This window comes from Bemisia tabaci, chromosome 4 (assembly GCF_918797505.1).
Source record: "Bemisia tabaci chromosome 4, PGI_BMITA_v3".
NCBI lineage: Eukaryota > Metazoa > Arthropoda > Insecta > Hemiptera > Aleyrodidae > Bemisia > Bemisia tabaci.
This window is the reverse complement of record NC_092796.1, coordinates 4,460,399-4,487,055: the sequence shown is the minus strand read 5'-3', so window position 1 is coordinate 4,487,055 and position 26,657 is coordinate 4,460,399. Positions and strand designations below refer to the sequence as shown.

The 26,657-nt window shown below is 41.0% G+C and overlaps 2 protein-coding genes across 3 annotated transcripts in view; one reads left to right on the top strand and one right to left on the bottom strand.

Moving 5' to 3' along the window:
- Positions 1-22,842, bottom strand: part of LOC109031182 (uncharacterized) — a 37,859-nt gene extending 15,017 nt beyond the window's left edge. The window contains exon 1 of one of the 2 annotated variants that reach the window (XM_072299182.1): positions 22,320-22,842. In XM_072299182.1, the coding sequence (XP_072155283.1) occupies positions 22,320-22,335 (16 nt within the window). In that variant the 5' untranslated portion in view covers positions 22,336-22,842. The remainder of the gene's footprint in view (positions 1-22,319) is intronic. The other variant, XM_019042549.2, reaches the window with a different exon arrangement.
- Positions 1-26,657, top strand: part of LOC140224414 (uncharacterized) — a 50,655-nt gene that overhangs the window by 23,057 nt on the left and 941 nt on the right. Inside the window, exon 3 of the mRNA XM_072299184.1 lies at positions 23,300-23,379. Coding sequence (XP_072155285.1) covers positions 23,300-23,379 — 80 coding nt within the window. The remainder of the gene's footprint in view (positions 1-23,299; positions 23,380-26,657) is intronic.

The window sequence follows — 26,657 nt, the reverse complement described above, 5'->3', positions numbered from 1 at the left end:
TCACCTCTCACTCCCGGTGATCCTTTCCCCGGGGTGTAAATTGCACTCCGAGTCGAAGCTCGAATACCTGTTGAAGTCTAAGCAATCAAATTAGACGGAATAACAGAGTTTGGATGGAAGCTATAATCTCCTTCGATGGGAGTCATCCTCATTGCGAGATGTTTCTAATGTTCCGATAATGACGTCAATGGCATCTCAGCGAAGGAGCTCGCGGGGAGAATTCCGCGTAGCAGATCTCTGATATGCAACTTCCGGAGAGCACCGAACTTTCGGTAATTTAAAATTACCCGGCATCCCCTGCATCGGGCGCCGCGCCGGAGTCTGCTCAGGATAAAGACACGTCTGGCGCTTTCGGAGAATCACTAGCATACCTTCATTTGGACGTATTTCTGCCAAATGGAACTATGTGCATTGTGACGTGAGCCCTGTTATGCATATATTCTAATGGATTTCAGGGCTCATGTCTTAATGCACGTAGTTCCGTTTGGCAGAAATACGTCCATTTGTCTAATGATAAGTCGGATTACGTAGTTCGTGGCTAAACGAGACACAGTGGACCGAGTCAATAGGAGAGGTCGGACAAGAAGAAACTTTAAACGCTAATAACTTTGTTTATGGGTGGTTTCACGATAACAGAAGCCTGATTGTTCAAATTTCGCGCGCTTGGTCCTTTTCTGCTTAACGCGGCCCAACTGTAGTATGCATTTTTGAAAGCATGTTTTAAAATCCAGAAATTATCGATTACACATTAGGAGTGCTGAGGTATCACCTGAATGATTCCCAGTATAGAAGAACAACTTAATTTGGGGAAAAGGCTGCAAATAAAGAAAAAGGAATAAACAAAACCCGGAACGTTTCAAAATAATAACAATTTCATTATCAACCAGAAAATAAATTAAAAACAAAAACGAGCCGTCGCTCAGCTGTAATTGCGAGACCGAGACTGATTACCAGGTAAACAGACTCGGCACAGTGCAGCAAAATCAAAGCACACAAGACAAAGATTACAAAAAAGGATGGAAATTTAATCACCAGCTCCCTCTGGGAGGAAAAACTGGTGATAAGAGGCACAGAGACCATCAACATCAGCGCGGTAATTACAAAGTTTGTTCCTGCGCTTCAAGATATTCATCATTTCGAGGAGAAGACGCGGAAAATAACGCTTTTCGGAGGCTAAAATTTTAGCCCCCCCGAAGTCAAAGCGATGCACCTCTGCATCTTGGTGGTGCTGCAAGGCAGTCTTCTCCCCTTTCCCATATCGATGTTGAGAAAGCCTCTTTTTTAGTACCTGGGATGTCTGTCCTACGTACCCGACTTCACAATCCTGACACTGTACGTAGTAAACGACGCCAGCCACCAAGTCATTAGTTATTTTTGATTTCAAATTGGACATTAAAAAACCGAGATCGTTATATTTGGTATGCACAACAGAAAATCCATACTTTTTTAAAACATTTGCTAAGCTTTCCGACAAAAGGGGCACATATGGCAAAGAAATCAGTTTGTCAAATTTTATTTGACCCTTTTTACAACCATAATTTTGGTGTTTTCCACTTCCTTTTTCCCTCAACACTTTTGAGAATTCCCGATCAACAAGACTGGTGATTAAATTTCCATCCTTTTTTGTAATCTTTGTCTTGTGTGCTTTGATTTTGCTGCACTGTGCCGAGTCTGTAAACAATTTTCGAGCAACAATCTTATAGTTCCCCCCCCCCCCCCTACAATGGGGGGGGGGATCTCCCTATCTTTATAGTTTCTGAGAGAAACTGATGGTCGGTAAGACGCACAATTCGCTGCGCTAAATTGGTGACAACATTTTTCTTGTAAATTTCAGGCTGCACAGAAAGGTAATTTAAATAACGCCCTGATGAAGTTGGCTTCTGGTACCATTGGCAAACAGCTAAATTACCCTCACGATGGACCGACAGATCCAGAAAATTAATTTTGCCATCAATTTCCTCTTCCAGAGAAAATTGAATGGCAGGATTTCTAGAATTGCAAAATTACCAGTCTATCACCATCTATCTATCTATCTATATATCTTATCACCAGTTTTTCCTCCCAGAGGGAGCTGGTGATTAAATTTCCATCCTTTTTTGTAATCTTTGTCTTGTGTGCTTTGATTTTGCTGCACTGTGCCGAGTCTGTTTACCTGGTAATCAGTCTCGGTCTCGCAATGGGCCTGTTGCAAACTTTTGCTAGAGCAAAACTAAGAGTTGTTTCTTATAGATAATGCCTCAAAAATCACGATGAGCGCATCGGCAAACTCTGAAATGCACTCATAACTTCACAATCTGCGTAAGAAATTTGCGGTTTTTTGAGCTTCCCGCTTCAAAAACGATACTACGGCACAGGTGAACATTTTGTAAGAGGAGTCGTTCCATCGTCGGCAATAATCATCATAGCCGACGCCAATCCGCCAAAACACGTTTGATGGGACGAGATAACACCTGAACTGGATTAGACCAGATAACAATCGGTGTGTTAACGTTCATATTTTCCACGCCCGAATGGATTGACCTTGAACTCTCCTTGAATTACGCGCGGAACTGCGTGCAAGCGTCGGCCATGATGAATATCGCCGACGATGGAGCGACTCCTCTAACAAAATGTTCACCTACGCCGTAGTATCGTTTTTGAAGCGGGAAGCTTAAAAAAACGCAAATTTCTTACGCAGATTGTGAAGTTATGAGTGCATTTCAGACTTTGCCGATGCGCTCATCGTGATTTTTGAGGCATTATCTACAAGAAACAACTCTTATTTTTGCTCTAGCAAAAGTTTGCAACAGGCCCATTACAGCGGAGCGACGGCTCGTTCTTGTTTTTAATTTATTTTCCGGTTGATAATGAAATTGTTATTATTTTGAAACGTTCCGGGTTTTGTTTATTCCTTTTTCTTTATTTGCAGCCTTTTCCCCAAATTAAGTTGTTCTTTTATTATGTGTATTTTGGCTGATTAAGTTGTTTCTCATTCCAGTATAGACTTGCATTCACACTCAGAGGAAAATATTTGTGATACTGCGTTACTTCTGGCGTACATCAGAAATGAAGCCAATTTTTTTGTTGACTACGATACAGTTCGCGTTGAACTTACCACACAAACCAATGGAAAACAGTAGGAACTCGTGTAGCAACCTAAAACTTGGAGGTACTTTGTGTTCTACTCCTGATATTAACCAAACTTTTGTGTTATTTTTCCTCTGAAATCACGAATCGGGCTCCAATACTGCCGTGCTAAGGAAGAACGCCATATGAACATTCGAGAGTTGCCAAATTTCCTTCGATTAAATCCTTCCTTTTTTCCTTCGATTTTTGACGAAATTTATGTGTATTTTTCTTCATAATCTTCAGATGTCTTAGGTGAAATTGCGAACAAAATTACCTGAAAAATTGGGAGGAAAATTTTCATAAGTTTACCAGGATATTCTCGTGTTATCAAAGAAATTTGGCAACGCCTGAAGTCTCATACGGCGTTTTTCGTTAACACGGCTGAATACCACCCGGGCTTTCATAAAACACACTGTTTTCCATCTGGACTGCCAGGAGTGAAAACTAATTTCCGCATCTTATTTACACAACCCTCCCCTGCCGCAGACGACACAACTTTTTTAACTTTTCGTCCGCGGAAACGCCCGCACTCCTTCTCAATCATTCCGCAATGAAATCATCGCGTGGACCACAGCTTAGTCGCTCGCAGGTTGGCAGTGAAGAAAAACCTTCTGGCTGGAATATGTACGGAAAATCCCTTCGTCCCTGGGACGTGCAATCTCCAGGATTTTCGCCCTGCTGTTGCCGGTTCGAACATAATTTGCATGGATTTGAATAGCGGATTTCCGTGGGAATCCCGCGAGACGGCAGCGGTGCGTATTGAAACAGGTATCGCCGCGGCGCAGAAAACGGGGAAATTGAAAAAGAGTGTACGGCTCTCCCTCGCTGGAAAGATAAATAATATTTCACAGAGCGCAGGTTAGGACATAAATCCTCGCGCTCGCGACAAAAAAGCGAGAAAGCTGCACTGCGACTCAAATTTCGCGAGCGGGGGAAAAAAAAGAAAGAGAGGAAAAAACCCTCGGCGTAAATATGTTGGGAACTTGACGAGTAGCCACTCACACGTATTCCGGATCCCGGCGGCCAGTTGCCATACGGCCCTTTTTTAGGTCCATTTTTAGGGGTAATTTATTTCTTGTGCGTTTTTTTGCTCGCGGAACAAATTGTCGCTTCAATGGGGCAATCGGACGCACGGGTAACGGGCCAAGTAATGACTTTTTCGGCGCAGAACAGCCGCGGCACGTTAAAAAATCCATTTATTTTACTTTCTAAAGGGTAACACACTCTCATGAATATGACATTTGGACTTAATTTATCAATGAGGAACCATTAGTTCTGGCATAGGCGGATCCAGGGGGGCATGAAGGGCACGCCCCCCACGTTTATTCGAAAAAAGGAAAAAGAAAAAGGGAAGAAAGTAAGATGGAAGGAATGAAGGAAAGAAGAAGGGAGGGCGGTTATGTTGGTAATTTTTCATGTCGAAATTGACTCAAACTCCAAATTTAATGCTTTAAAATTTCGAAATTTCTTTAGCGGAAGCCCCCCGCATCCTGCTTTAGACCCCCCCCCCCCTTCGTTCGAAGTGCCTGCATCTGCCTACGATTTCTGGTTAATTATCGTAATTTCTTAGACGAGAGACCGTTACCATTTTTCCACATCTCAGAATTATCTTCCGCTAATTGTATTTTTACTAGGATACTATTGAAAATCTTTAACTGGAAGTTGCACCGATTTTTCCTCTGATCACACAAAAATGAGCAAAAGTTTAAACAGAAGCTGCACTATAATATTTTTGTAAAAAATTGCATTTTATGTGTCAATTTTGCAATATTGGAATGGAGGTACGTAACCTCGTCTAGGATACCACGAATTTAGCGAATTCATAGATAGAGAATGGCAAAACTATAAATATCTTAAATTACCCTGAAAGTCTCGATCTCTAGACTCTTTTCGACAAATGTTTGCTCGTAAAAAACCCGTTCCCTTGAAAAATCCCTAATTACACAATTTTTGCGGAAATAGGTGAAGATTTTTAATTTTAAGAATCCGTGGTAAAATTTGACAGAGACTTCGAGTGTCAGATGGAAATGAGATGGATGTAACGTAATTTTCTCAGGAAAGATTTTGTGAACTTCAACAAAATTTGATCAAACAAGTTTTCGTCAAAAATTATCAGTTGTCGGTATATTTTCTCGAAATCCTGAATGAAAATTGAATTGAGATTCATTAACGATATTTTGATAAGTAGACGGCCTTGTATAAAGTGTTTAGTCATATTTTGATGAAGTTTTGTAATGTGCCAGCTCCTAAAAATTATTTCACTGGAAAGCTTCCTCTTGGCATCTTTAAGTAAAGATTTATTTTAATTTTTATTCGTCCAAAATTTAGGTACGGTTATCTTTTCAGATCTAGAAGAGTTTTGCTGTAGTGTGCCCATCTCAGTTGCCTCTTTTTATTCTTGAGCCTTATTCAAAAGTTCATAGATTAATCATGATCAATAGATAAATCAGATGAAAGTATCTCCATCGATCACAGTCCAATGACGAGGGTGCGATAAAAGTTTCAAGAATCAAACCTGCGATAGTATCTGGACGCTTTGCACATCAATCCGACAACTTCAGTTCGATCAACGGACTCAATTTAATAATCCGGCTGCAGCCTAGACTTGATGCGTTTCAATCATCCTTCGAATCTTATCCACCGGACAAATCAAATTCCGGTCTATAATTGTTTCAGCTCTAACACAATAACGCATCTGTAACGCAGATACGAACTCGTGCGTTGGAATTTTTCATCCCATTTTTTCTGAGCCTCTCGTCACTTTTTCCTCGTGAGAATTTTGCAGTGTTCTTTGAATTGGCCGATTGTCTCGTCATTCATTTCTTTTCTTTTTTTAAAAGTTTCTCCATGAGGGAAAGGAATCGTTTACAAGTATGTGAACCACTAAGTACTCGGCGAATCCACCCAAAGTAAATTGAGTCTAAAAGGGTGAACCTTACTTTTTGAGAAAAATAGGGTGTGCTTGTCTATATGTATTAGCGCCTACAAGACTGCATGGATACTTCACGCATTGCGTCGAAGACAGTGCGGTCGCTACGGTCAGCAGCGGGCGGCGTGAAACGCATAGCGCCTACAAGACTGCATGAATACTTCACGCATTGCGTCAAATAGTGCGGTCAGCGCGGCGCGGCGGCGGAAGTTAAAATTATTAAACTACATTTATGTTTGTTCTTTCATAATTTTTTCGTCCATTTCATATGAATGGAAGGCCTTGTCCACACAGAGATGGGTTTAAGGAACTTAACTCTCGCGCCAAGTTTCGTGAACTTTCGCTCGTAGTGTTGACAGGGCTTTCGCAAAAAAATGTGTCTAACACTAACACGAGTAAACGCGTCTTATGCATCCCTCCCCCTCCGGCACGTTCACTTGATGGGTTTTATTGATGTTTCAAAACGACTGAGAAGGGGGCGGCAAAATACAGGCGGCCCATGGGTGGCAAGTAAGTAAACCTGGCCCTGCGGCGTTCTTCCTTGGCACGGCATAATGGACCAACTTCATGGTGATGCTCATGGAGTTTTCCAAAGTAATTTAAGAGGAGAGTCTGCTTTTTTTCTTTCTTTTTATTTCTTTTTTTAAAAAAAAACTTGGGTACTCTCCGCTAAACTTGATCTAAATATTTGTCCATAAAAACTAGTGTCAATGGCTACTTCCATAAGTTTATCCGACTAAAAGCACATGCTAGCGCATTAATGTCTCGATGGGACAAAGTTAGGACAAGAAGCACGATACAGAGGACAAAGCACACAAAATCGAGGAAAACAGATCGGAAGATGTGGGCAAGGATTGGTCCGCCGCGTCACTCCATTCCTTGAGAAAAGTTCCAATTTGGGGGTTAGATAACGAGTAAATGTTAGCTCATTTCGCGCGGAGTAGATCCCTTGGGTGTAGATGACGCCAAGTAATTTATTCCTCAATACAAGGCTGCCGAATTTTCCCGTATCGATCGGATATTCCACGGTTTGTTTTACAATCAACTCTTCCGAAGAGCTCAGATTGCAATAAACGGCGATTCCTTGGTAAGAATATTTCTCCTTCATCAACGTATTGTGGACGGAAAAAATTAAATTTCTGATTTAACAATTAAGTTGCTAAAAAAAGTGACTGCAATATTTCAACGTAGATTTCACAACAAAAAATGCTACTTTAACTACTATTGTAAGCTAATTTAACCACGGGGGTGGTTAAAGTAGCATATTTTTGTTGTAAAATCTACATTGAAACATTGCAATCACTTTTTTTTAGCAATTTAATTGTTAAATCAGCAATTTAATTTTTTCCGTGATGTTGTATGAGAGTGAAATTAGTTACATTTTTTCTTTCCATTGCAAATTGGTTTTCTTTCTAATACATGGAGTTCTTCTTACCTATTGATCGTTTACAATCGGCAATTACAGAGTAAATACGGTTTAAAAAACCTCCAAATTTTACGTCAACGGTAAAACTACGAAAACAAGGATCATTCCTTACAGCAATAAAATTCCGGTTGTTTCAAATATAATCCCTTGCCCATATTAAAAAGAAGATTTATTCTTGATTTAAACGAAAGTCATTTCTGGAGAGCATTAGTTTGTAAATTTTCCTTAGTTTAAATTTTATTCGCTGAATATCGGCACTAGCAGGAGAGGAGAATGTCCGAGAATGAAAATTTTTGATATTTACTTATTTATTCGTATTATGATAATACTTACCTACTTTCTAGATTCAGGTGGGCGATGAAAGAGTACAAAATTAAAGGGCATGAACTCCTTAAACTTTGATGTATTTATAAAAAAAGAAATAAATAAAAATTGAGGGGCTTGATCGTGTCGCTTAAAAGTTCTGAAGATTTGGTTCGTTAATCCAAAGCCAATCATTGAAAACTTTATCGTTACCTAATTGTTGGAAAGTTGACGACCTTAAACAAATTATTCCTCCCGCGTTTTAATCCAACGACTAAATGTAATAGAATTTTAGACATAATTCGAAGTATTTCACATGGAAATGACTTTAACTTTTCTGGAGTCATATCGTTATTAGTTAATCAAAATAACTTACCAAGCACCTCTCCGAAAACTCAACTTCCATTTTCAAACTTTCCCCCCTCTAAACGTAACACTGTAATCCACTTCCCAATGATGACTTTATCACTGGATAAAACCTGCCAGTTTTGACGAGACATTTGAGTAAAGGCAACATTTCCTTATCCTCTGTTTCTTCTTCCTTTTCTCAAAAAGGCTTTAAATTGCCACATTTACCAAATTTTTTAGATGAATGCAATGAGAACATGTTCCCTAAAGGTCAAAATCCGTGTCAATAATTAACGAATAATTAATAATTTACGAACGTTTGTTCATCATTACCTCAGGCTCTCTGAAGCCCTAAATTTTCATTTTTGTCTCAGATTATTCTACCATCTTACTGGGCCAATTTTCATGATTTTTGCGGCTACTGACAAAGAATAGTCCTTAGTCCCTGGATGGTCCCGCTCTATGCAGGTTCACTCACGGGAGCCTGTGAAACGGACCTTAGGGGTAGTTTAAGTATTATGTAGCGCACTTAGGGGAAGGGGAGGTTTACAAGGGGGGAGGATGGTCAGACCAGCGTTACGTAATCAAGGAAGGGAAGTGCAGGGCTGCGTTACACGGGGGAGGGGGGTGCAAGAAAATCGGAAAAAAGCGTTACGTACTACTTGAACGACCCCTTATTAAAGGGCGCGAAGTGTCCATTGAGGGTTGGACAGCGTAGCGATCAGGCGCACCCCCTAGAGATCTCTAAAACACGTTTATTGCACTGCTCTGCCGTGCTACGGAAGAACGCCGTATGAACAATCGAGAGTTGCCAAATTTCCATCAATAAAATGGTCATTCTTTAGGAAAGTTATGAATATTTTCCCTAAAAATTTAAAGGACTTTTCGGTGGGATTGCGAATAAAATTATCTGAAAAATTGGAAGAAAAATATTCACAAGTTTGCTGGGAAATTCGTGTTTTATCAAAGGAAATTTGGCAACGCCTGAAGGTTCATATGACGTTTTTCCTTGGCACGACAGTGCTGCCCTCGGTAAGACGGCGGCTTATTTTCTTACGAAAGCATTCAAATTTTCATGGATTTGAGCGGAAACTCGGCAATGAGAGCGGGAATTTATCAACGGCCTTAGCCTCCTCCACCCCGCCCGGGCGCCCGGGCCGGAGTGGCACAAGCTCATTAGACGCCGGAGACGACCGAAGACGCCCGAATTGATTCCCGACAATGAATTATGACCTCATGGAGGCTCCTTAAGCACCGTCGGGATTCAGCGTCGTCGGCTACAGCCGGTGACAATTTGCTCCTCGCAAACTAATTCTCTGGGGCATCCTGACGGCTCAGCCCGGGGAGAGCGCCGCCGTAGACGATGGGCATATTTTTCTTAACCGGTCGTCTTAGCATTGATCCATCGACTCCATTAGTGTGACGTCATCCCAGTGCGCAAACTCAGCTGCTCAACGGGATGGCCGTGGCGAGGATCGTATTCTGCCGTGCTAAGGAAGAACGCCGTATGAACCTCCAGGCGTTGCCAAATTTCCTTTGATAAAACACGAATTTCCCAGTAAACTTGTGAATATTTTTCTTCCAATTTTGCAGATAATTTTACTCGCAATTCCACCGAAAAGTCCTAAAAATTCAAGGGAAAATATTTTTAACATTCCTAAGGATGACCATTTTATTGATGGAAATTCGGCAACTCTCAAATGTTCATTCGGCGTTCTTCCATAGCACGGCAGTATTCATAGCCGTTCCTCAAGATGATTCGTCAAGTTTTCTGACGTGATCGAACTGGCATGCGAAATATCGCATCGATTAGGTCAAAAATCTTGGCAGATCTTGAATTTTGAGCCAAAAAAATGACGATAGCCCCTAGGCATAAGCCTAAAGAATTGTTTTAAACCAAAAAATTGGAAAAATTTAGAGCAAGAAAGCAGAATCATGTTTGAAAAAAAAAACCTCGCATTCGATATCTAAATCGAAAACTGTACATAGAACGCGTGATTTTTTTCCAAACAGGATTCTACTTACATTTCTCTGATTTTTGAAATTTTTTTGGCTTAAAACGATTCTATAGGCTCATGCGTAGGGGTTATCGTCTTTTTGGGGCTAAAAATGCAAAATCTGCCGGGATTTTTGACGGAATCGATACGATAGATTGCATGATAGTTTGACCACGTCAGAGAGCTTGACAACTCACCTTAAACAGCTTCTTCCTTTAGGAGGTTCACATTGTCATTATGGGAGGTTCAAGGAGATCCTTAACATGGCATCATAAATAGGACAATTCAATGTATTTCTACCAAACGGAACTATGCGCATTATGATGTGAGCCCTGCTTTGCATACAGGGTGTCTCACGAAAAACGAGCCACCTTGAATATCTGCCGAACGCGTCGGAATTTCGAAAAACGGTGAAATACGTGTTCGTTTATATCGAGGGGGACACCTTTTGGCGTATGCGACACTTTCCCAAACCGCGGGAGGGGCGCGGGGCGGGGGGTGCCCCACCCGTAAGTCGAACTTTTCAAATGGCACCTCTACTTTTTTATTTCAGAAATCAATTCTACGCAAAAAAACAAGCCACCCTGTCCAAACCGAATGTAAATCGGACAATTTTTCAGTGATTGACAGAGTTTGAAACATTTTTTTCATGCTCTTTTCAAAAATTTCCCACGCCCAATGGAATTGCTGTATCAAACCAAACTCTCCGCCAAAAGAATTCTTAAACATTGCACTTTCGATAAAAAAATAAAAAAAATCTGCTGCACTCGAAATCTGGAGCACGTGGAGCCCTTCTTTGCGACATTAAAATTCGTTATACCGAACATTTCCGAGGGGCGCTCATCGGGAGGGAGTAGTAAGTTTTAGACAAGAATTATTAATCTTTTTTCTGAAGCATAAGAAACCATGTCCATGAAGAAGCAGTTAAGTAGAAAATCAACGCACCGCGGAAAATTAGCGTTCTCTGAAGTATCAAGGTCCGGCTCAAGTCATTGACCCCGCACCCCCCCCACTACAAAGAAAGCTAATTCCAGTTTGTTTTTCTACTTATCTGCTTCTTCATGGACACGGTTTCTTTTGCTTCAGAAAAAAGATTAATAATTCTTGTCTAAAACTTACTACTCCCTCCCGATGAGCGCCCCTCGGAAATGTTCGGTATAACGAATTTTAATGTCGCAAAGAAGGGCTCCGCGTGCTCCAGATTTCGAGTGCAGCAGATTTTTTTTATTTTTTTATCGAAAGTGCAATGTTTAAGAATTCTTTTGGCGGAGAGTTTGGTTTGATACAGCAATTCCATTGGGCGTGGGAAATTTTTGAAAAGAGCATGAAAAAAATGTTTCAAACTCTGTCAATCACTGAAAAATTGTCCGATTTACATTCGGTTTGGACAGGGTGGCTTGTTTTTTTGCGTAGAATTGATTTCTGAAATAAAAAAGTAGAGGTGCCGTTTGAAAAGTTCGACTTACGGGTGGGGCACCCCCCGCCCCGCGCCCCTCCCGCGGTTTGGGAAAATGTCGAATACGCCAAAAGGTGTCCCCCTCGATATAAACGAACACGTCTTTCACCGTTTTTCGAAATTCCGACGCGTTCGGCGGATATTCAAGGTGGCTCGTTTTTCGTGACACACCCTGTATATTATTATGGGAGGGCTCATGTCCTAATGCATATGGTTTCATTCGGCAGAAATACGTCTAATTTTTGCCAACCTTGGAGTATGACTTTCGTGATGGATATCGTGGATGATTTACCATAGCGAAAAGTTCATAATACGGAAGAAAATATCTGGCGAGCTTTGTAAATTTTATTGTAGGTACTCAACTCATATACCTTACAGTCGGTCAAAATAATTGACATTTTTCCGATGAATTGATTTTCGGTTCAGGATTCGATTCTCCCCACAGAAAGACATTTTGATACTGACATTGAGATGAGGTGAAAAAGTTAGAATTTAGCACCACACCGAAAAAAAAGGATGCTGAATTAACATATTGGATGTTAAGAGCATTCCAATGTCGCTAACCTTGCAAACATAAACGATCACCTAAACTAGTTTCACCTCTACTCCCAATAAACTATGAATTCAAGACGAAAATTACCGTCGGAATGTTTACTTTTTGCAAAGAATGTACCTAAGTTGCACAATCCCAGCAACATTGAAATGCTCTTAGTTCCTTTTTGCAAAATGCGATCCAATTGGTTGTTGCTGCAAAAAAATAGTTTCCCACAACCTGCTATACAATGCTCCAGTGACCATGTAAGTTGGCCCGAGCATTAACTTTTCGGGAAGAAAGCCTTTCCCCTACCTGGTTTCTCACTTAATATCCGCCCGAGTTTCGCATATCTTCCGTTTCTCCTCATCGCAGCTTCCATCAAACCGCAATTGCCCGGAAACTAGGACCACACATCTTATCTGATAAAATCGTTCGCCCTTTAGACCGATTCTGGGGGGTTAGGCTAGACTAGTCGATGAGTTAACTGTTGATCTAATTTCATTACGTGAACGTAGAAGAAAAACGGGGTAAAAAATCACTAATGTGTGATTAATTTTCAAGGACAATTCTGTAATTTCTCCTACGATTTTAAATAGATTATAACGCGTAATATCGAAAATCTAAGCTCAGATTCGGATTCCTCGTGAAAAATTGATGAGATCCTATGCATCAAATTTTAGAATAGCGTGAAGGAAAGAGGTTTAATGACGTAAAAAAACACTAATTTGTGATCAATTTACAAGGACAATTCTGTAATTTCTCCTACGATTTTAAATAGATTAAAACGCGTAATATCCAAAATCTCAGCTCAGATTCGGATTCCTCGTGAAAAATTGATGAGATTTCATGTATCATATGTAAGAGTAGCGTGAAGGAAAAAGGTTTAACGACGTGTATAGATTCTGTCGTACTATTCGTTTGAACTACGCCGCCGCGCCACGCGGGTCGCCCGAGTGAACCGAACGGGGAGGCGCCGGCGCTTAGTCGGCGGTTTCGTCCCGAGGAATTTCTCACGATAAATTCTTATTCTTCCTCCTCCGCTGACCCACTGAGCACTACCCATGTTGCCACGTTGGATTCATATGCTCGAATCAGTATGTCTACGTTACGTCTCTTTCCTTCACGCTATGCTCGGGTATGATACATGAAATTGTATCAATTTTTAACGAGGAATCCGAATCTGAACTTCGATTTTGGGTATCACGCGTTTTAAGTCAAATTTTCCGAATTCGAAAATCTGAAATGACTGACGTGGCTTAAAATGCCATCTCGGCTCCTGTTCGATGGATTTTCCTGAAACTCGGTGTCAGGGTATGATACATGAAATCGCATTGATTTTTTACGAGGAATCCGAATCCGAACATCGATTTTGGGTATCACGCGTTTTAAGTAAAAATTTTCAACTTCAAAAATCCGAAATGACTGAAGTGGCTTAAAATGCCATCTCGGCTCCTGTTTGATGGATTCTCTTGAAATTCGGTGTCAGGGTATGATACATGAAATCGCATCGATTTTTTACGAGGAATCCGAATCTGAGCTTCGATTTTGGGGATCCCGCGTTTTAAATCAAAATTTGTCAAAATTCAAAAAATTCAAAATTCGAAAATCCGAAATGGCTTAAAATGCTATCTCGGCCCCTGTTCGATGGATTTTTCTGAAATTTGGTGTCATTAGGAATTTTTCGACGGGAAACTCGAATTTTTAGTCGATTTTTGAAAATTATCAAATCCAAGATGGCGGACGTGGCCTAAAATGCTATGTCGGCTCCTGTTCGATAGATTTTTTTGAAACTCGGTGTCTGAGGGTATTTTTCGACCGGAAACTCGAATTTTTACTATGTTTAAAAATTCTCAAATCCAAGATGGCGGACGTGGCCTAAAATGCTATGTCGGCTCCTGTTCGATGGATTTATGGCGCCCGCTTACTACATGCCTACTCTTGTATTTCTGTACAGCCGCAAAAGGGTCAAGGGGCGCCTGACCGTCTATGGACCAGGTGCAGTTTTTGTCCTGAAAATTTACCTTTTCCTTTTTTCCCCTTGTCCTTTCTTCCCTTTTTTCCTTTTTCTTCCCCCCTTTTTTCCCTCTCTTCTTCTTTCGTGGCGCCCCCCAAAGGCTGCCGCCCGTGTGCGCCGCACGCCCTGCACACGCCTTAAGTCCGGGCCTGTGGATGTTAACAAGTGTGCGACAACTCACAATACGCTGAGTCAACCGCCACAGCAGTTAACTTTACATCTTGACATTGCTATGGTAACTGCTGTGGCGGGTAACTCAGCGTCTTGTGAGCTGTCACACACTTTTTGACATCCAGAATGTCAAGTCAGCATCCTTTTTTTTCGGTGCACCCTCGCGCTAGCGTCTGAATATCGGAAAACGAGAGTGAGGAAGCAAGTTCGCCTTCAACTGGATGGATGCAATTTAAGGGGCTCTGAGGTTAAAATAGTTTATTCATTCACTTTAGTTTAGCCTCATGTCCGAAGGATGAGTGACTTTCGTTGAAAACGTGCTAAGCTTCGTGTTAAGCTTGCCACGCATATGGCTCCTCAAGTTTGTTTTATTATTGTGTAAACTAAAACATGAGCTTAGTTTAAATGCAAAATAAGATATTCCGCGTTACAAATTGTTAGTCCTAAAAAGTTCTCCTACAAATTTGTCGTTTCGAGGTTGTTTTCAATTCGCCTTCAGCTGCGTCCGCAGCAATTGTTGTTACGAATATGTTGTGCGTGCTGATCTCAGCTCATTACATACTTGACTCTCTGAAGGCGTTTTTTGTGCACAAGTAGCGCAGTCTGTCGGAGAAGGAACGAAGTAGGAATTAATCGATTAATTCCTACTTCGTTCGTTCTCTGATAGATCGCGCTACTTATGCACAAAAATCGCCTTCAGAGAGTAGAGTATGTAATGTGCTATAATCAGCACGCACAACATATTCGTAACAACAATTGCTGCAGACATAATAGAAGGCGAAAGTATGATGGGAAGTCTGCATGTAACGAAAGGTTATGTATTCGATCGAAATGAACCGAACGAAGAGTGAAAACGTGAACCTATCAACACAGATTCCAGGGACAAATAAGTAAAATCTGATCAAAATCAGTAGAAAAGTTGCATTGACTATGAACATTTCAAATTGCAGTATCTCGAAATTAGGATCAGCCAAGATTTTGATTTTCCGCGATTTTAAGTCCACACGCACCATATACTATCCCCCTACAAACCATTTTTGGGTACATTTTTTTTCGCATTTTTCTTGTTTCAAGACCACTGTGCACCATGAGCAATATTTGAGTTAAGGTAAATAAATCCGGTTCCTATGGTTTCGTACAGGGCTGGATTAGCCCTCAGGCTCAGGGCTCGGGGTGCTGGTGGCGAGCACAAAGAGCCGGCGCATTTGCGGATTGCATACTCTCTAAATTGAAGGCGCTTTACCTGAATCGACTTGCTGATTGTCCAGGTACAGAAGGAACTGATTTTTTGCCAGCCAGTTTAAGTGGACACCCTGTCAAACATATGTTTGAGCTACAATATAAGCTATACAGTATATACGATTACTCTCCTATCATTTGAAGAAAACCTCTTAAAAATGCACCGAACAAAAGTTATGGCAATTTAAAGTTTTTAGCTTAAAATCGTAGTTCTTAGCAATTATAATCCGTCACGTAAACAGTACAAATTTGCCTCAAAAGAATACACCCTCTGTTAGCACAAATTAAATTAGACAGCTCAAAACTTATTTTTCAAGATCCTGTTACAAATACAAAGGCACGGCTGAATCTCCGCATCCTATTTTTCAACGTAGCTTAACAAAAATAGCTACACTGCAAATTTTACCTGCTTGAACTGATCCCTTTTCCAGTGATATAACTATTTTACTCGGAGGAACGCAAGTTGCGTATTTTTCAAAACGGAGGCTAAAGTCCACGGCAATGACCTCTAAATATTTTGAAATTTTAATCTTGAATTGAATTTCTCTAAATGTAGCGGCACCTCTTCACCGAATGGTGTCCACTCTATTTTTGATGCACACCTCCACTAAATCCGAAGTTCGAAGTTTTCCCACCTTCCTTTTCCTTGGCGATCCATGGATTTCATGCGGCACTCAGCAAGGGTGTGCTGTAGGAAATTATCGCTGCTTATCAGAGATTTAGTAAGACTTTTCTGCTTGGCTCTTGCTCAATGGCTGTCTTTTTTCCACCGGATATTTCGAGAAGCTTAACGGGTGGAGAATTTGAGTGATACTTGACGGTGACTCTGATAAAAACCACCCGACTGCCGCCTTCCCTTCCCCCCCCTCCCCTCAGCTCCCGCAAGACGCGCAATGATATTTTCACAGCTGTATGAAACCGCCGCCTCCGCAAGGCTGGGGAGATAAATGAGACAAACGCACATGGACCGTGAGCTGTAAAAGAAATGGATTTGGAGTGGAGGATTTTTACGGTCTGGAGCATCCGCAATATCTTCGTGTTGTATTCACTGCAACTGTTTCCTTGTTCTAGGTTTGCACTTTGTCTCTCTCTACCCCTTTCTCTACTCTACGCCGTTGCCGATGTGAAACTTGTCGATGAGCTATGAGACTTCAACCACTGCCGAGCAACTAAAGTATCTGGCAAATGGAGAAATTAAGTTTTGAAAAAATGGACCGCGTTTACCAGAAAGGATTCAAGCCTCATTTGCCATTTCCAAATTTAACTGGGCAATTCAACTCTTTACGAAAGAACGTGAACCTTTTGAGGAACTTGCTTCGTAATATGCAACAAATTCATTGAAATTTTCAAAAAAAAAACCCAAAACCTTTTTCATGTAAAAAATTGAATTGCCCAGTTAAATTCGGCAATAGCTGATGTGATTTGGTTTCTTTCTGTTTGACGCGGTCCAAATGAACTGAATTTTTTGAAAATGAACCAAGCCACGCTCTGGAAAAAACATGAGTTAGGACTAGTTTTGAGCTTGACTAGCCGTGCACTGGCTTTCGCCAAAATTTGACGTATTGAGGAACCATCTGCTTCTGCACTGTGACATGGGCCTTGTCATGCATGTACGCTTTATCTCCATAGAGATAGTTTCCTATGCAATGTTCTGCCTTCCCCCGGCGCCATGCGCCTAAAAATTGGGGGGCTGGGTCATCTTGGCGCCTAAAAAATTTGACAGATTGAACTCGCAATCGGGAAGTAGCGGTAGCGAAGGAGCGCTCTCTAAACGCACCCTTCGCAGCGCAACCCGAGAGCGATAATTTGGCTCCTAAAAAATAGTAGATGCCTCCTAAAAATTGGGCTTTCCGATCAAGGTGGCTCCTAAAATTGCAGGGGTAAGGCAGAACACTGTCCTTCTGACTTAAATACGTTCAATTGAAAATTGAGGGGAAAAAATGTGGACGTCAAAACAGCCGTTATCTCCAGCGTTGAGTTTCTTCCAGGGATAGAACTTCAACAAATTTTTTCTTCGGTTTGATCTTAATGTGACTCGGTCTCTTTATTGTTAAGCTTAACAATATCCTCAGCGGCAACAGTGTCTTTTTCACATTTGAGGTGGTCCTAAAGTGTATTTTCTTTGATTGTCGATTCGCCATCCGATAATTTCTGAGCTATAGGTAATTTTCTTGAAATCTCTAATCTTTGTGACGCATAATTAGATGGTTATCTCTAAAATTTGACTCATCGAAGCTTGTCCCTTGCCACTAAATTCTAAAATGACATAGAATTGAAGCGGGTATTCGCATTCCGTCGTACGCGGAGAGGCGATCAACCAATCAAAAATTGACTATCCATTTTGGGCCTTCTGGGGTCGCCGTATAAGAGACCTGTCGAAAACCTACCAATATAAGGTGATCTAAACATCCTACTCCACCAGCACCATGGCATCTCGTCAGTAACTTTTGAACAAATTAAGATAGGGGAATTTTGAGAGGTCCCCCGAGGCAGAGGAAAATACCCCTAGGAGCCCCCAAGAATGTAAAGAGAAAATTTTGAAAAGGGGTAAGAATATTATCAGGGAGGTACAAGATTTCTTGATCACCCTGTATACAACATCCTTGAAATTTTGGTAATTCGAATGTGAGAGCACCAAAATGATAAGAGAATCAATGCAACCTTAAAAATGCAACAAAATTTCAAGGAAAAGCAGTATGACAATGACAGCATTGCCGATGTAAATACACTTCGATTTTGAAGGATCTGGACGTGCACATGGTCCATTTTTGGGGACGCGAGCACCCACATTTCGTCACCTTCCGGCCAAAGTATCACAAGCGCCATGCGACGTTTAAAAATTTCCGCCGCCATTTTAATTTTTCACAGAAATTGTGCAACGAAGCTGTCCGAAAATTTAAAAAAATTATTCTTATGTAAAAGTAATATTACATTTTTGAAAGTGAGAGGCTTCAGAGACCGGTAGTAACACCCCTACCTCTTTGTAATACCCTCAAAACCAAGCTTTGGCCCCTCCTCTCCTTCTGAGTGGTTTACGAGGTACTTGAACCAGCCCTCACCTGACGAATACTCCGAAGCGCACAGAGGTCTCCTCTACCTTGGACGGTCAAATCGTCACCTTCTGGCCAAAGTATCACAAGCGCCATGCGACGTCTCAAAATTTCCGCCACCATTTCATTTTTTTCAGAGGTTTTGTTGGTTGAATCTATTAGAAAATTTTACTGGATTTTATCGGCAGCTCAAAAAAAAAATCAGTAAAATTTTCGGTCAGCTTCGTTGAACAATTTCTCTGTGAAATAATAAAATAACAACGGAAATTTTGATTCGTCGCATGGCGCTTGTGATACTTTGGCTGGAAGGTGACGATTTCTTGTAGGATACTCTACGGAGGTCCAGTTTCAGATCTCGTCACTGAAAAAAAATTCTTGGCGTTTTTACCAAGAACCGTCGGTACCTTTACCATCCCACTATTTTTTACCAATTATTGGTAATTTTACCAGGACAGACTGGTAAGCTTACCTAAAAACCGGTATTTTTACTGTTGTTTTCAGGTAAAAATACCACTTTTATTGATTATCAATTCCCGGTAACTTTGCCATTTTATCTCGGTAATTCTACCACAGTCGATAAAAAATATTGGCGTTTTTACCAAGGTCCAGTAAAATTACCGAGAAAGTTCAATAATTTCACCGAGATTTCTCGATAAAATTACCAATTCCATAAATGGTAATTTTACCAAGAAAAAACGGGGATCAAATAGAACCCTGAATTCTTGGTAATTTTACCGTTTTCTTAGTAAATACACCGAGATTTTTTTTCCAGTGTATAGAAAAAACTTGACAACGCCATAGCGGCAACTTCCCGGCAGAATCTTCCACTCCTTCTTCGCGGTCTCTCTCTGTCCTTTCGAGGGCCCTACGTCAACCACTCGCCTCTTGAGCATCTCATTAAAACAAACAGAAGCTCATGTTCGCCTCCAGGTCCGTTTTGTCAACTTTTCTCCCGGTTTTAGGGCCTATCGGCGTTGTCACGAGTCCGCAACGCTCGACCGATTCCCGGATATTTCCAGCCGGAATTCCGTCTCGCTAAGGAAAAACGCCTTATGAGCATCCAAACGTTGCCAAATTTGTCTAATGAAAGTAATCTTTATCCAGCTCAATCACAGGCATTTTATCTTGACGTCTTTAGGAATATTCCCTTTAATTTAGAGTAAAACCCTCTTCTAAATTCAAAGAAAAAAATGCGTAAGTTCTTCAGGAAATTTGGGATTTATCACGGAAAATTTGATAACTTCCGGATGTTTATGCGGTGGTTTAGCTTAGAGTTGTAGAATTTCTCCGGCGCTGAGATCTGGCAACCTCGGGACTCGCGGCTGAGTGGAGGAGCAACGAGCAGTTTAACGAGGGAAAACTATAAATGTTTGAAATGCGCAGGGCGGAAAAGCATGTTCACCCTGGCTTGGTTTTGTTAAGAGGTCCCGTCGGGAAAGATGCGGACTGACAGGGTTCAATCACACTTGGTTGAAACATTCGTGTTCGATAAAACTACATCCCTTATGGTTAGGTATTTTTTTGTTCTTTTGTTATTTTTGCTTTTTTTCACAGAAATAATTAGCGAGAAAGACAGCCCACACAGTAATAAAGTAGACAATAAAAAAACAATTTACACAACGGGTGACAAGGCTAATTTTCACGAATATAACCAAAACGTTTCGGCTGAAAACTCAGCCTTCCTCAGTTGGATAAAACAGTAAAAACAAAAAATTTAATTTTTTTTTTTACTGTTTTATCCATTCGAGCAACCTCCTCTTCAAAACAGAAAATATGAGCGTAATTTTATAATTTTACGAGAGCTATTAGTCTCTCACGAAGATCGTATTGGAAAATTGGAAATCTCCTAAAGTCTCACAATTTTCCTCTGCGAGCGGCAATGCTGGTTTCCACGCTTACTGAGGCATATTTTTCTCTGCGCTGAGTGTGATACAATCAAATTTCATATTGCAGGATCAGCCTAGGTTGGAATTAAGACCAACAGATGTCCAATAACATTTGCCAATTTACAGCAAATATTTGGATTTCTCGACGAACCCGATTAAAACGATTCTCGTTTTCCGGAATAATTGGCAACATTTTTTTCCGATGTAGATCAAGCGGATCAAGTCGCCCAAAATTATGAATTGTTTTAATTAAAAAATAAATTAATGAAACGACGGGGGTTGGGGAGGCACAGGACCTGGAAGGACAGAACGCGGTTTGAATTGAAAATGAGAGGGGAGAGTTCTTTGACCGCGGGGCCATTTTTTAATATCAGGGCAAGCATGAATTGGGGCTAACTTCTTTTAGAAACTAATTTTAAGAAAAAAAATTATAATGAATGATAATCGCGAGAAAGATCAATCAAGCTGCAACCTGACTCTCATACTCATAGTTTTCCTGGTGCTTTTGGAGCTAGGAAGTCAGGAACAAATAGAGACTCTGTAGTGACTCGCGGCAATTGCTTTCGGGGATTAAACTTTCTCTCACCCCATAGCACCCTCTTACCTCCTGTTGACTGTTGAGCTACGTGTTGAACAGTGAGCTTAACAAGTTCATCCAACATTGTCTTTTTTTCCGATTGAATTCGCAAAAAATCGCTCACAGCAAATAAGAGTACTTCGTACTTCGTAGTATACTTTCGTGAGTGAAGTCACAGAGCTTCGAAATTAGAATTTTCCATTAGTTTCAACGACCATCGTATCGATGGCGAAAGTGCGAGACCACTTATCTCCACCCCGTTCTTCCAAAAACTCTGCTTCTACCTTACTTTTTCGAACGGAAACAAGTCAATTGTATTTTTGAAATTTCTACAGAATACTCTGCTGATACAGGAGACAAACCGAGGAAGTTAGAAACTCTGGCATATATCAAAGCAGCCGTCACGTCGTTATCGAACACACTTTTTTGATTTTCCATCGTTCAAATACTTTTAACTACATATCATACAGGTTATCAGGTGGAATTTTCCTGAACAATTTAATATGCAACAATCCATATACGTTTTCCTCGGAATCACCTGTATTTTTGAGAGGCAATCATGATACGCCTACCGTGCTTCTTTCCCTCCATCGACTCATCTATAATTCGACACAAGTCTAACTTCCACAGTTCACAAACTATTGCAGTTTTGCTTTTTAATTATTCGCAGTATAACATTAATTTCGGATGACAATATAATGCCTACACCGTTCAGTTTCAAATTCGAGGAGTGAAATTCAGCGCTAGAGTCTATGTAGAACTCCAAAACCCCAAGGGATATGAATGTGAAGTGAAATAGCACCATAACTGCGTAAAAGGAGTAGATTCCTCTCCGGCGACATTTTGTAAGTCATTCCGTAAGGAGAAAAGGTTTCGCTCCGCATTCTTATCACTCGGTGTTTTTGTGCGCTATACTGCCATGCTAAGGAAGAACGCCGTATGTATGTTCAAGAGTTGCCAAATTTACTTCGATAAAATGTTTATTTTTGAGAAAAGTTATCAATATTTTTCCTTTAAATTTTCAGAATCTTTAGGTGAAATTGTAAGAAAAATTATCTGAAAAATTAGGAAGAAAATATTTATAAGTTTACCAGAAAATTCGCGTCGTATGAAAGGAATGGCAACGCCTGAAGGTTCATACGGCGTTTTTCCTTACCTTGGCAGTATACAGACTCCGGCACAGAATTTCACTCCAGAATTTTTAACATCGTGCGAAAATCCTCGTGCAAATAGTCCTCATCTCGACGGGAACAGTAAAACATAGGAAATGAAAGGCATACCTGAAAATATTCGCATTGGAGCGGCACCGTTTATCCTTTTGCTATCTCGAAAAAAAGCCGAGCTTTTGTGACATCTCCTAGACACACCTGCGACTCGACGGGCAACCGGTACCCTCTTTCTTACTCCGACGCCAGAACGCACTTTCCTCCACGTGGCGCGAAATGTAACACATCCGAAATTCCCATCGACACGGCACACTACATTTCCTGTGAAGAAATCCCTTGGAAATCCACAAAATTGGCGGAAGCATGGGGGACGAGGGTCCAGCTATCCCGCGAAGGAAAAGAGGCGGGTTAGGCTACATCCGTTTGAGGGTGGCTCATGCCCTAGGTCCGGGTTCGCAGTTGGCGCACACAAACACACGTCGGCACGGGGATGGCAGTCGGTCGTCGGTCGGGCACTGTGGTTGACGATTTCGAGGCAGTAGCGTTCCCGATACCACTAATTAACACCGAACACGATCATGCTAATGACAGTCAGAAAGTAGCCGGCCTATGCGTATGCCGCCGTTCTTCGATTTGGGATTTGTAAGCGCGGGTTTCACCCGAAGCAGGTCACGTCGCACAGTGAGGTGGCTTGGGGTTGGGTGCCGTCTCTCAGTTATGTAACGTAGAATTTGCGCATTATTGACACCCTTACTGCCGTGCTAAGGAAGAACGCCGTATGAACCTTCAGGTGTTGCCAAACTTTTTTTGAAAACACACGCATCGGGAAAAAAACACATTGGACCTAGAGTCCAGACTCTTAAAAACATCGACAAGAAAAAGTACTCTTGATTCAATCAGAATCTAGCTTAAATCAAGAACCAAGCCTCTTAATTTAAGCGGATTTCGTTTTGATTCAAGCAAAAATCCGTATGAATCAAGAGTATTTTTTCTTGTCAATGTTTTCAACAGTCTGGACTCTAGATCCAATGTGTTTTCTTTTCCAGTGCGAATTGCCCGGTAAACTAATGAATATTTCTCTTTCAATTTTTCAGATAATTGTGTTCGCAATGGAGAATTTGCATGCAAATTTGTCATTGACTCATCTGAAAGTGCTTAAAGAGCTGATTTCAAGGTATTTTTTATGATTTTTTTATGATTTGGGAAATAGTGTAAAAATAGATTTAAAAGTGAGAAAATGCACCGCCTATTTAGATCATTTTATCATATCTTCTCCGATAATTATTCAACTCATGAACCAAGGGTATATCTTCGTGTTCAGTTCACTCAGTGGTTTCCACTTAAACATAAAATTCATCAAATTTCAGACACCTGCAAATTCTCTAATAGAGAATTGCGCGAGCCAAGAGCCGAGAACGAGACCAGATAAAAGGTTCCGCCGGGAGCACGGGGGGACAGCGTAATGCTTGAAGTATTCCTGCAGTTTTGCAGGCGCTTCCCGAGATTGTTCTTCGGGCAGTGTTCAAAGTTTTGGAAATTTTCTCCCTGAGGATGAGGTCCTTTTTTACAGATCCGGTCACAATTGCACGTTTTCACGCTAATAATTAAATTGCACGAAAACTCTAGGTGAATAGTTTACTAACTTTGCAATAAAGAACCACTATTTCTGACCCAGTTTAGAAACAAAATACATTCCATTGGTTTCCTTATGAAGATATGTGTATTTATGAAAGAGCCAGAGATAGTGGTTTCTTATTGCAAAATGTAATGCAAATGTAGTCCCTCCGATTGAAAAGGACGATGGCGGGCTAAAGACATAAAATGCAACACTTACACCCATGCATTTCACCTAAAGTTCCTGAAAATTTCAAGGTAATATATTCATAACTTTCCTCATAAATAAACATTTTAACAATGGAAATTTGGCAACTTTCGAATGTTCGTATGGCGTTCTTCCTTAGCACGACAGCTTATCCCCTGGTCTCGGCAACGCTATTCAAATGGACTGCTATTAGCAAGAAGGAACCAAACCACATCTGCTATTGCCAGAAACTGGGCAATTTAATTTTTTACAAGAGAACTTTGGTGCGGATTCCTTAAAACATTTTGAGGAATTTGTTTCGCACTACGCAGAAAATTCATGAAAATCTGCACACAAATTCGCACAACCCTTGTCATGTAAACATTTAAATTACCCAAGTAAAGTTGGCAATAGTTGATGTGGCTTGGTTCTTATCTGCTGGACGCGGTCCATTTGACGTCACGTTCTGAAAAAATTAAACATTTTCAGTCAAATTGAACTTAATTTCAACTTTTTCGTTGCATTGAGCAAGTCGGGTCCATGAAGTTGCCCTTTAAAATGACGCAGCGCCAATGCAGACGCCGCCAACTCAAATAACGTAACATTTAAAGAAAAAGTCACCTATTTTACCGAAGAGATTGGTGATGCCATTCACTGCAGCAGAATGAAAGTATTGCAGTTAAGAAACTAGAAACTTCAAAAGAAAAGTAAACCGCTGAGACTTTTTTCCCCTCCGGTCTTCATTGATTCATGAAAATTATTGAGGAAAAAACCGGAAAACACTTCGATAATAACTTGCTGCTTTTATTGTCTCGCACTAAACTTCGAGCTCAGGTCATTCATGCTTGACAACCAAGTCTCAAGTTATCGGAATTTCGTGACTGCTCGATCATACACCTTTCTAGTTTCAACTTCCTTTTTTTGGAAAGCTTACTGAACGCCTTACTCGATAAGCTAGCAATTGACCGGGAAGGATACTTGTCGTATTCAGACCGATTTCAGGCCTCAGGAAGTCACATGACTTTCAAGAGGAGTAAGTTTCGTGTGCCGTGCGCCTTACGTCAACAAATGTGACCGCAAAGTTCTAAGCTTTTACGGAGCCCTCCAAGCCCAATGTAAACAGAGAAGATGGCTATAGAGTTCCAGACTTGATAGGAAATTTTAAATTCCAACCTCTGAAATGAGTTCTAAACAAACTCTGATCCATTTTATATACCGATAATTACTGTGTTCTCGTACATAACATTTAATTGTACATTTACAAAAATAATATTAATTTGTTTAAAGTGAGAGGCTTTAGTAAGACTGGTAGTAACACCCCTATCTCCTTGTAACACCCCCAAAACCAAGCTCCGACCCCCCCTCTCCTCCTGAGTGGTTTATGGTCCAGTTACACGATCAAATTGAGCCATCAAATTGGGCCTCTCATTGGTCGCATCCTCACCTCAGGTCTTTTTCCACCAATCAGAGCTTCAATTTGATGGCTCAATTTGATCGTGTAACTGGACCATTTCGAGATACTTTAACCACTGCTCACCTGACAAATACTCCGTAGTGCACAGAGGTCTCCTCTACCTTGGACGGTCAAATCGTCACCTTCCGGCCAAAGTATCACAAGCGCCTTGCGACGCGACGTTTCAAAATTTCCGCTGCCATTTCATTTTTTCCAGAGGTGTCGTTGGTTGAATCTGTTTGAAAATTTCACTGAATTTTATCTGCAGCACTAAGAAAATGTAGTGAAATTTTCAGACAGCTTCGTTGAACGATTTCTCTGTAAAAAGATGAAATGGCGGCGGAAATTTTAAAACTTCGCACGGCGCTTGTGATACTTTGGCCGGAAGGAGACGACTCATCCAATAATATGCGCGCTGCATTTTCAGAGTCGGAAAAAGACGCTCAGCAGTGGCGTGGCGTGCTTTGTGATAAATCGATTTATCTGTCATTTAAACCTACGGATAAGGATCGATGAACAGGGTGTTTGCGACGAACACCTCAATAATCGATTCTTTTCCATAGCTTCAAATAGGGAAATATCGATAATCGATCATGCACGCTTCATTACCGACGCGACGCTCAGTCACACGCGAGGCTCAACAATTAATACGTTTTTATCTCTCTCTCTCTCTCCTCCCTCTCTTCCTCTTATGCGTTTTTCTCTATTGCCGCAATCACTCGCTGAATGTGGCTTGAATGTGGAAGTCATCGGCCCGATACCTGAATTTTGCGCTGTCGCACAAAATTCAGCAACGATTCTCAGCGACCATCGGAAAATGTCGGATTCGTTTTGTGCTGGTTACACGCTCAAATTCCCATCAATTTCCGATCAAATGTGGCTGGTGCGCACCATCTGCCATCAAATTTCTGCGGCCTGCAAACATTTGATGGTAGATGATGGAGCTGTGGGGCTCATCCTTCATCTGATTTCCACACAACCGTGCTTATTTCATGCTTATTTCAATCAACACGCTGTTTTAATTAATTTTACTCATCAATCTAGATAACTCTCGACCGCCATCTTGGTCATCATTTTGATCGGAATTTGACGGAATTTGATCGTGTAATCAGGCCACTTGAACTATTCGAATAGATTTGCTACACATCTGGATGAAAATAACTCGAATTTGCGAGATTTTAGCTGTTGAGCGATGACT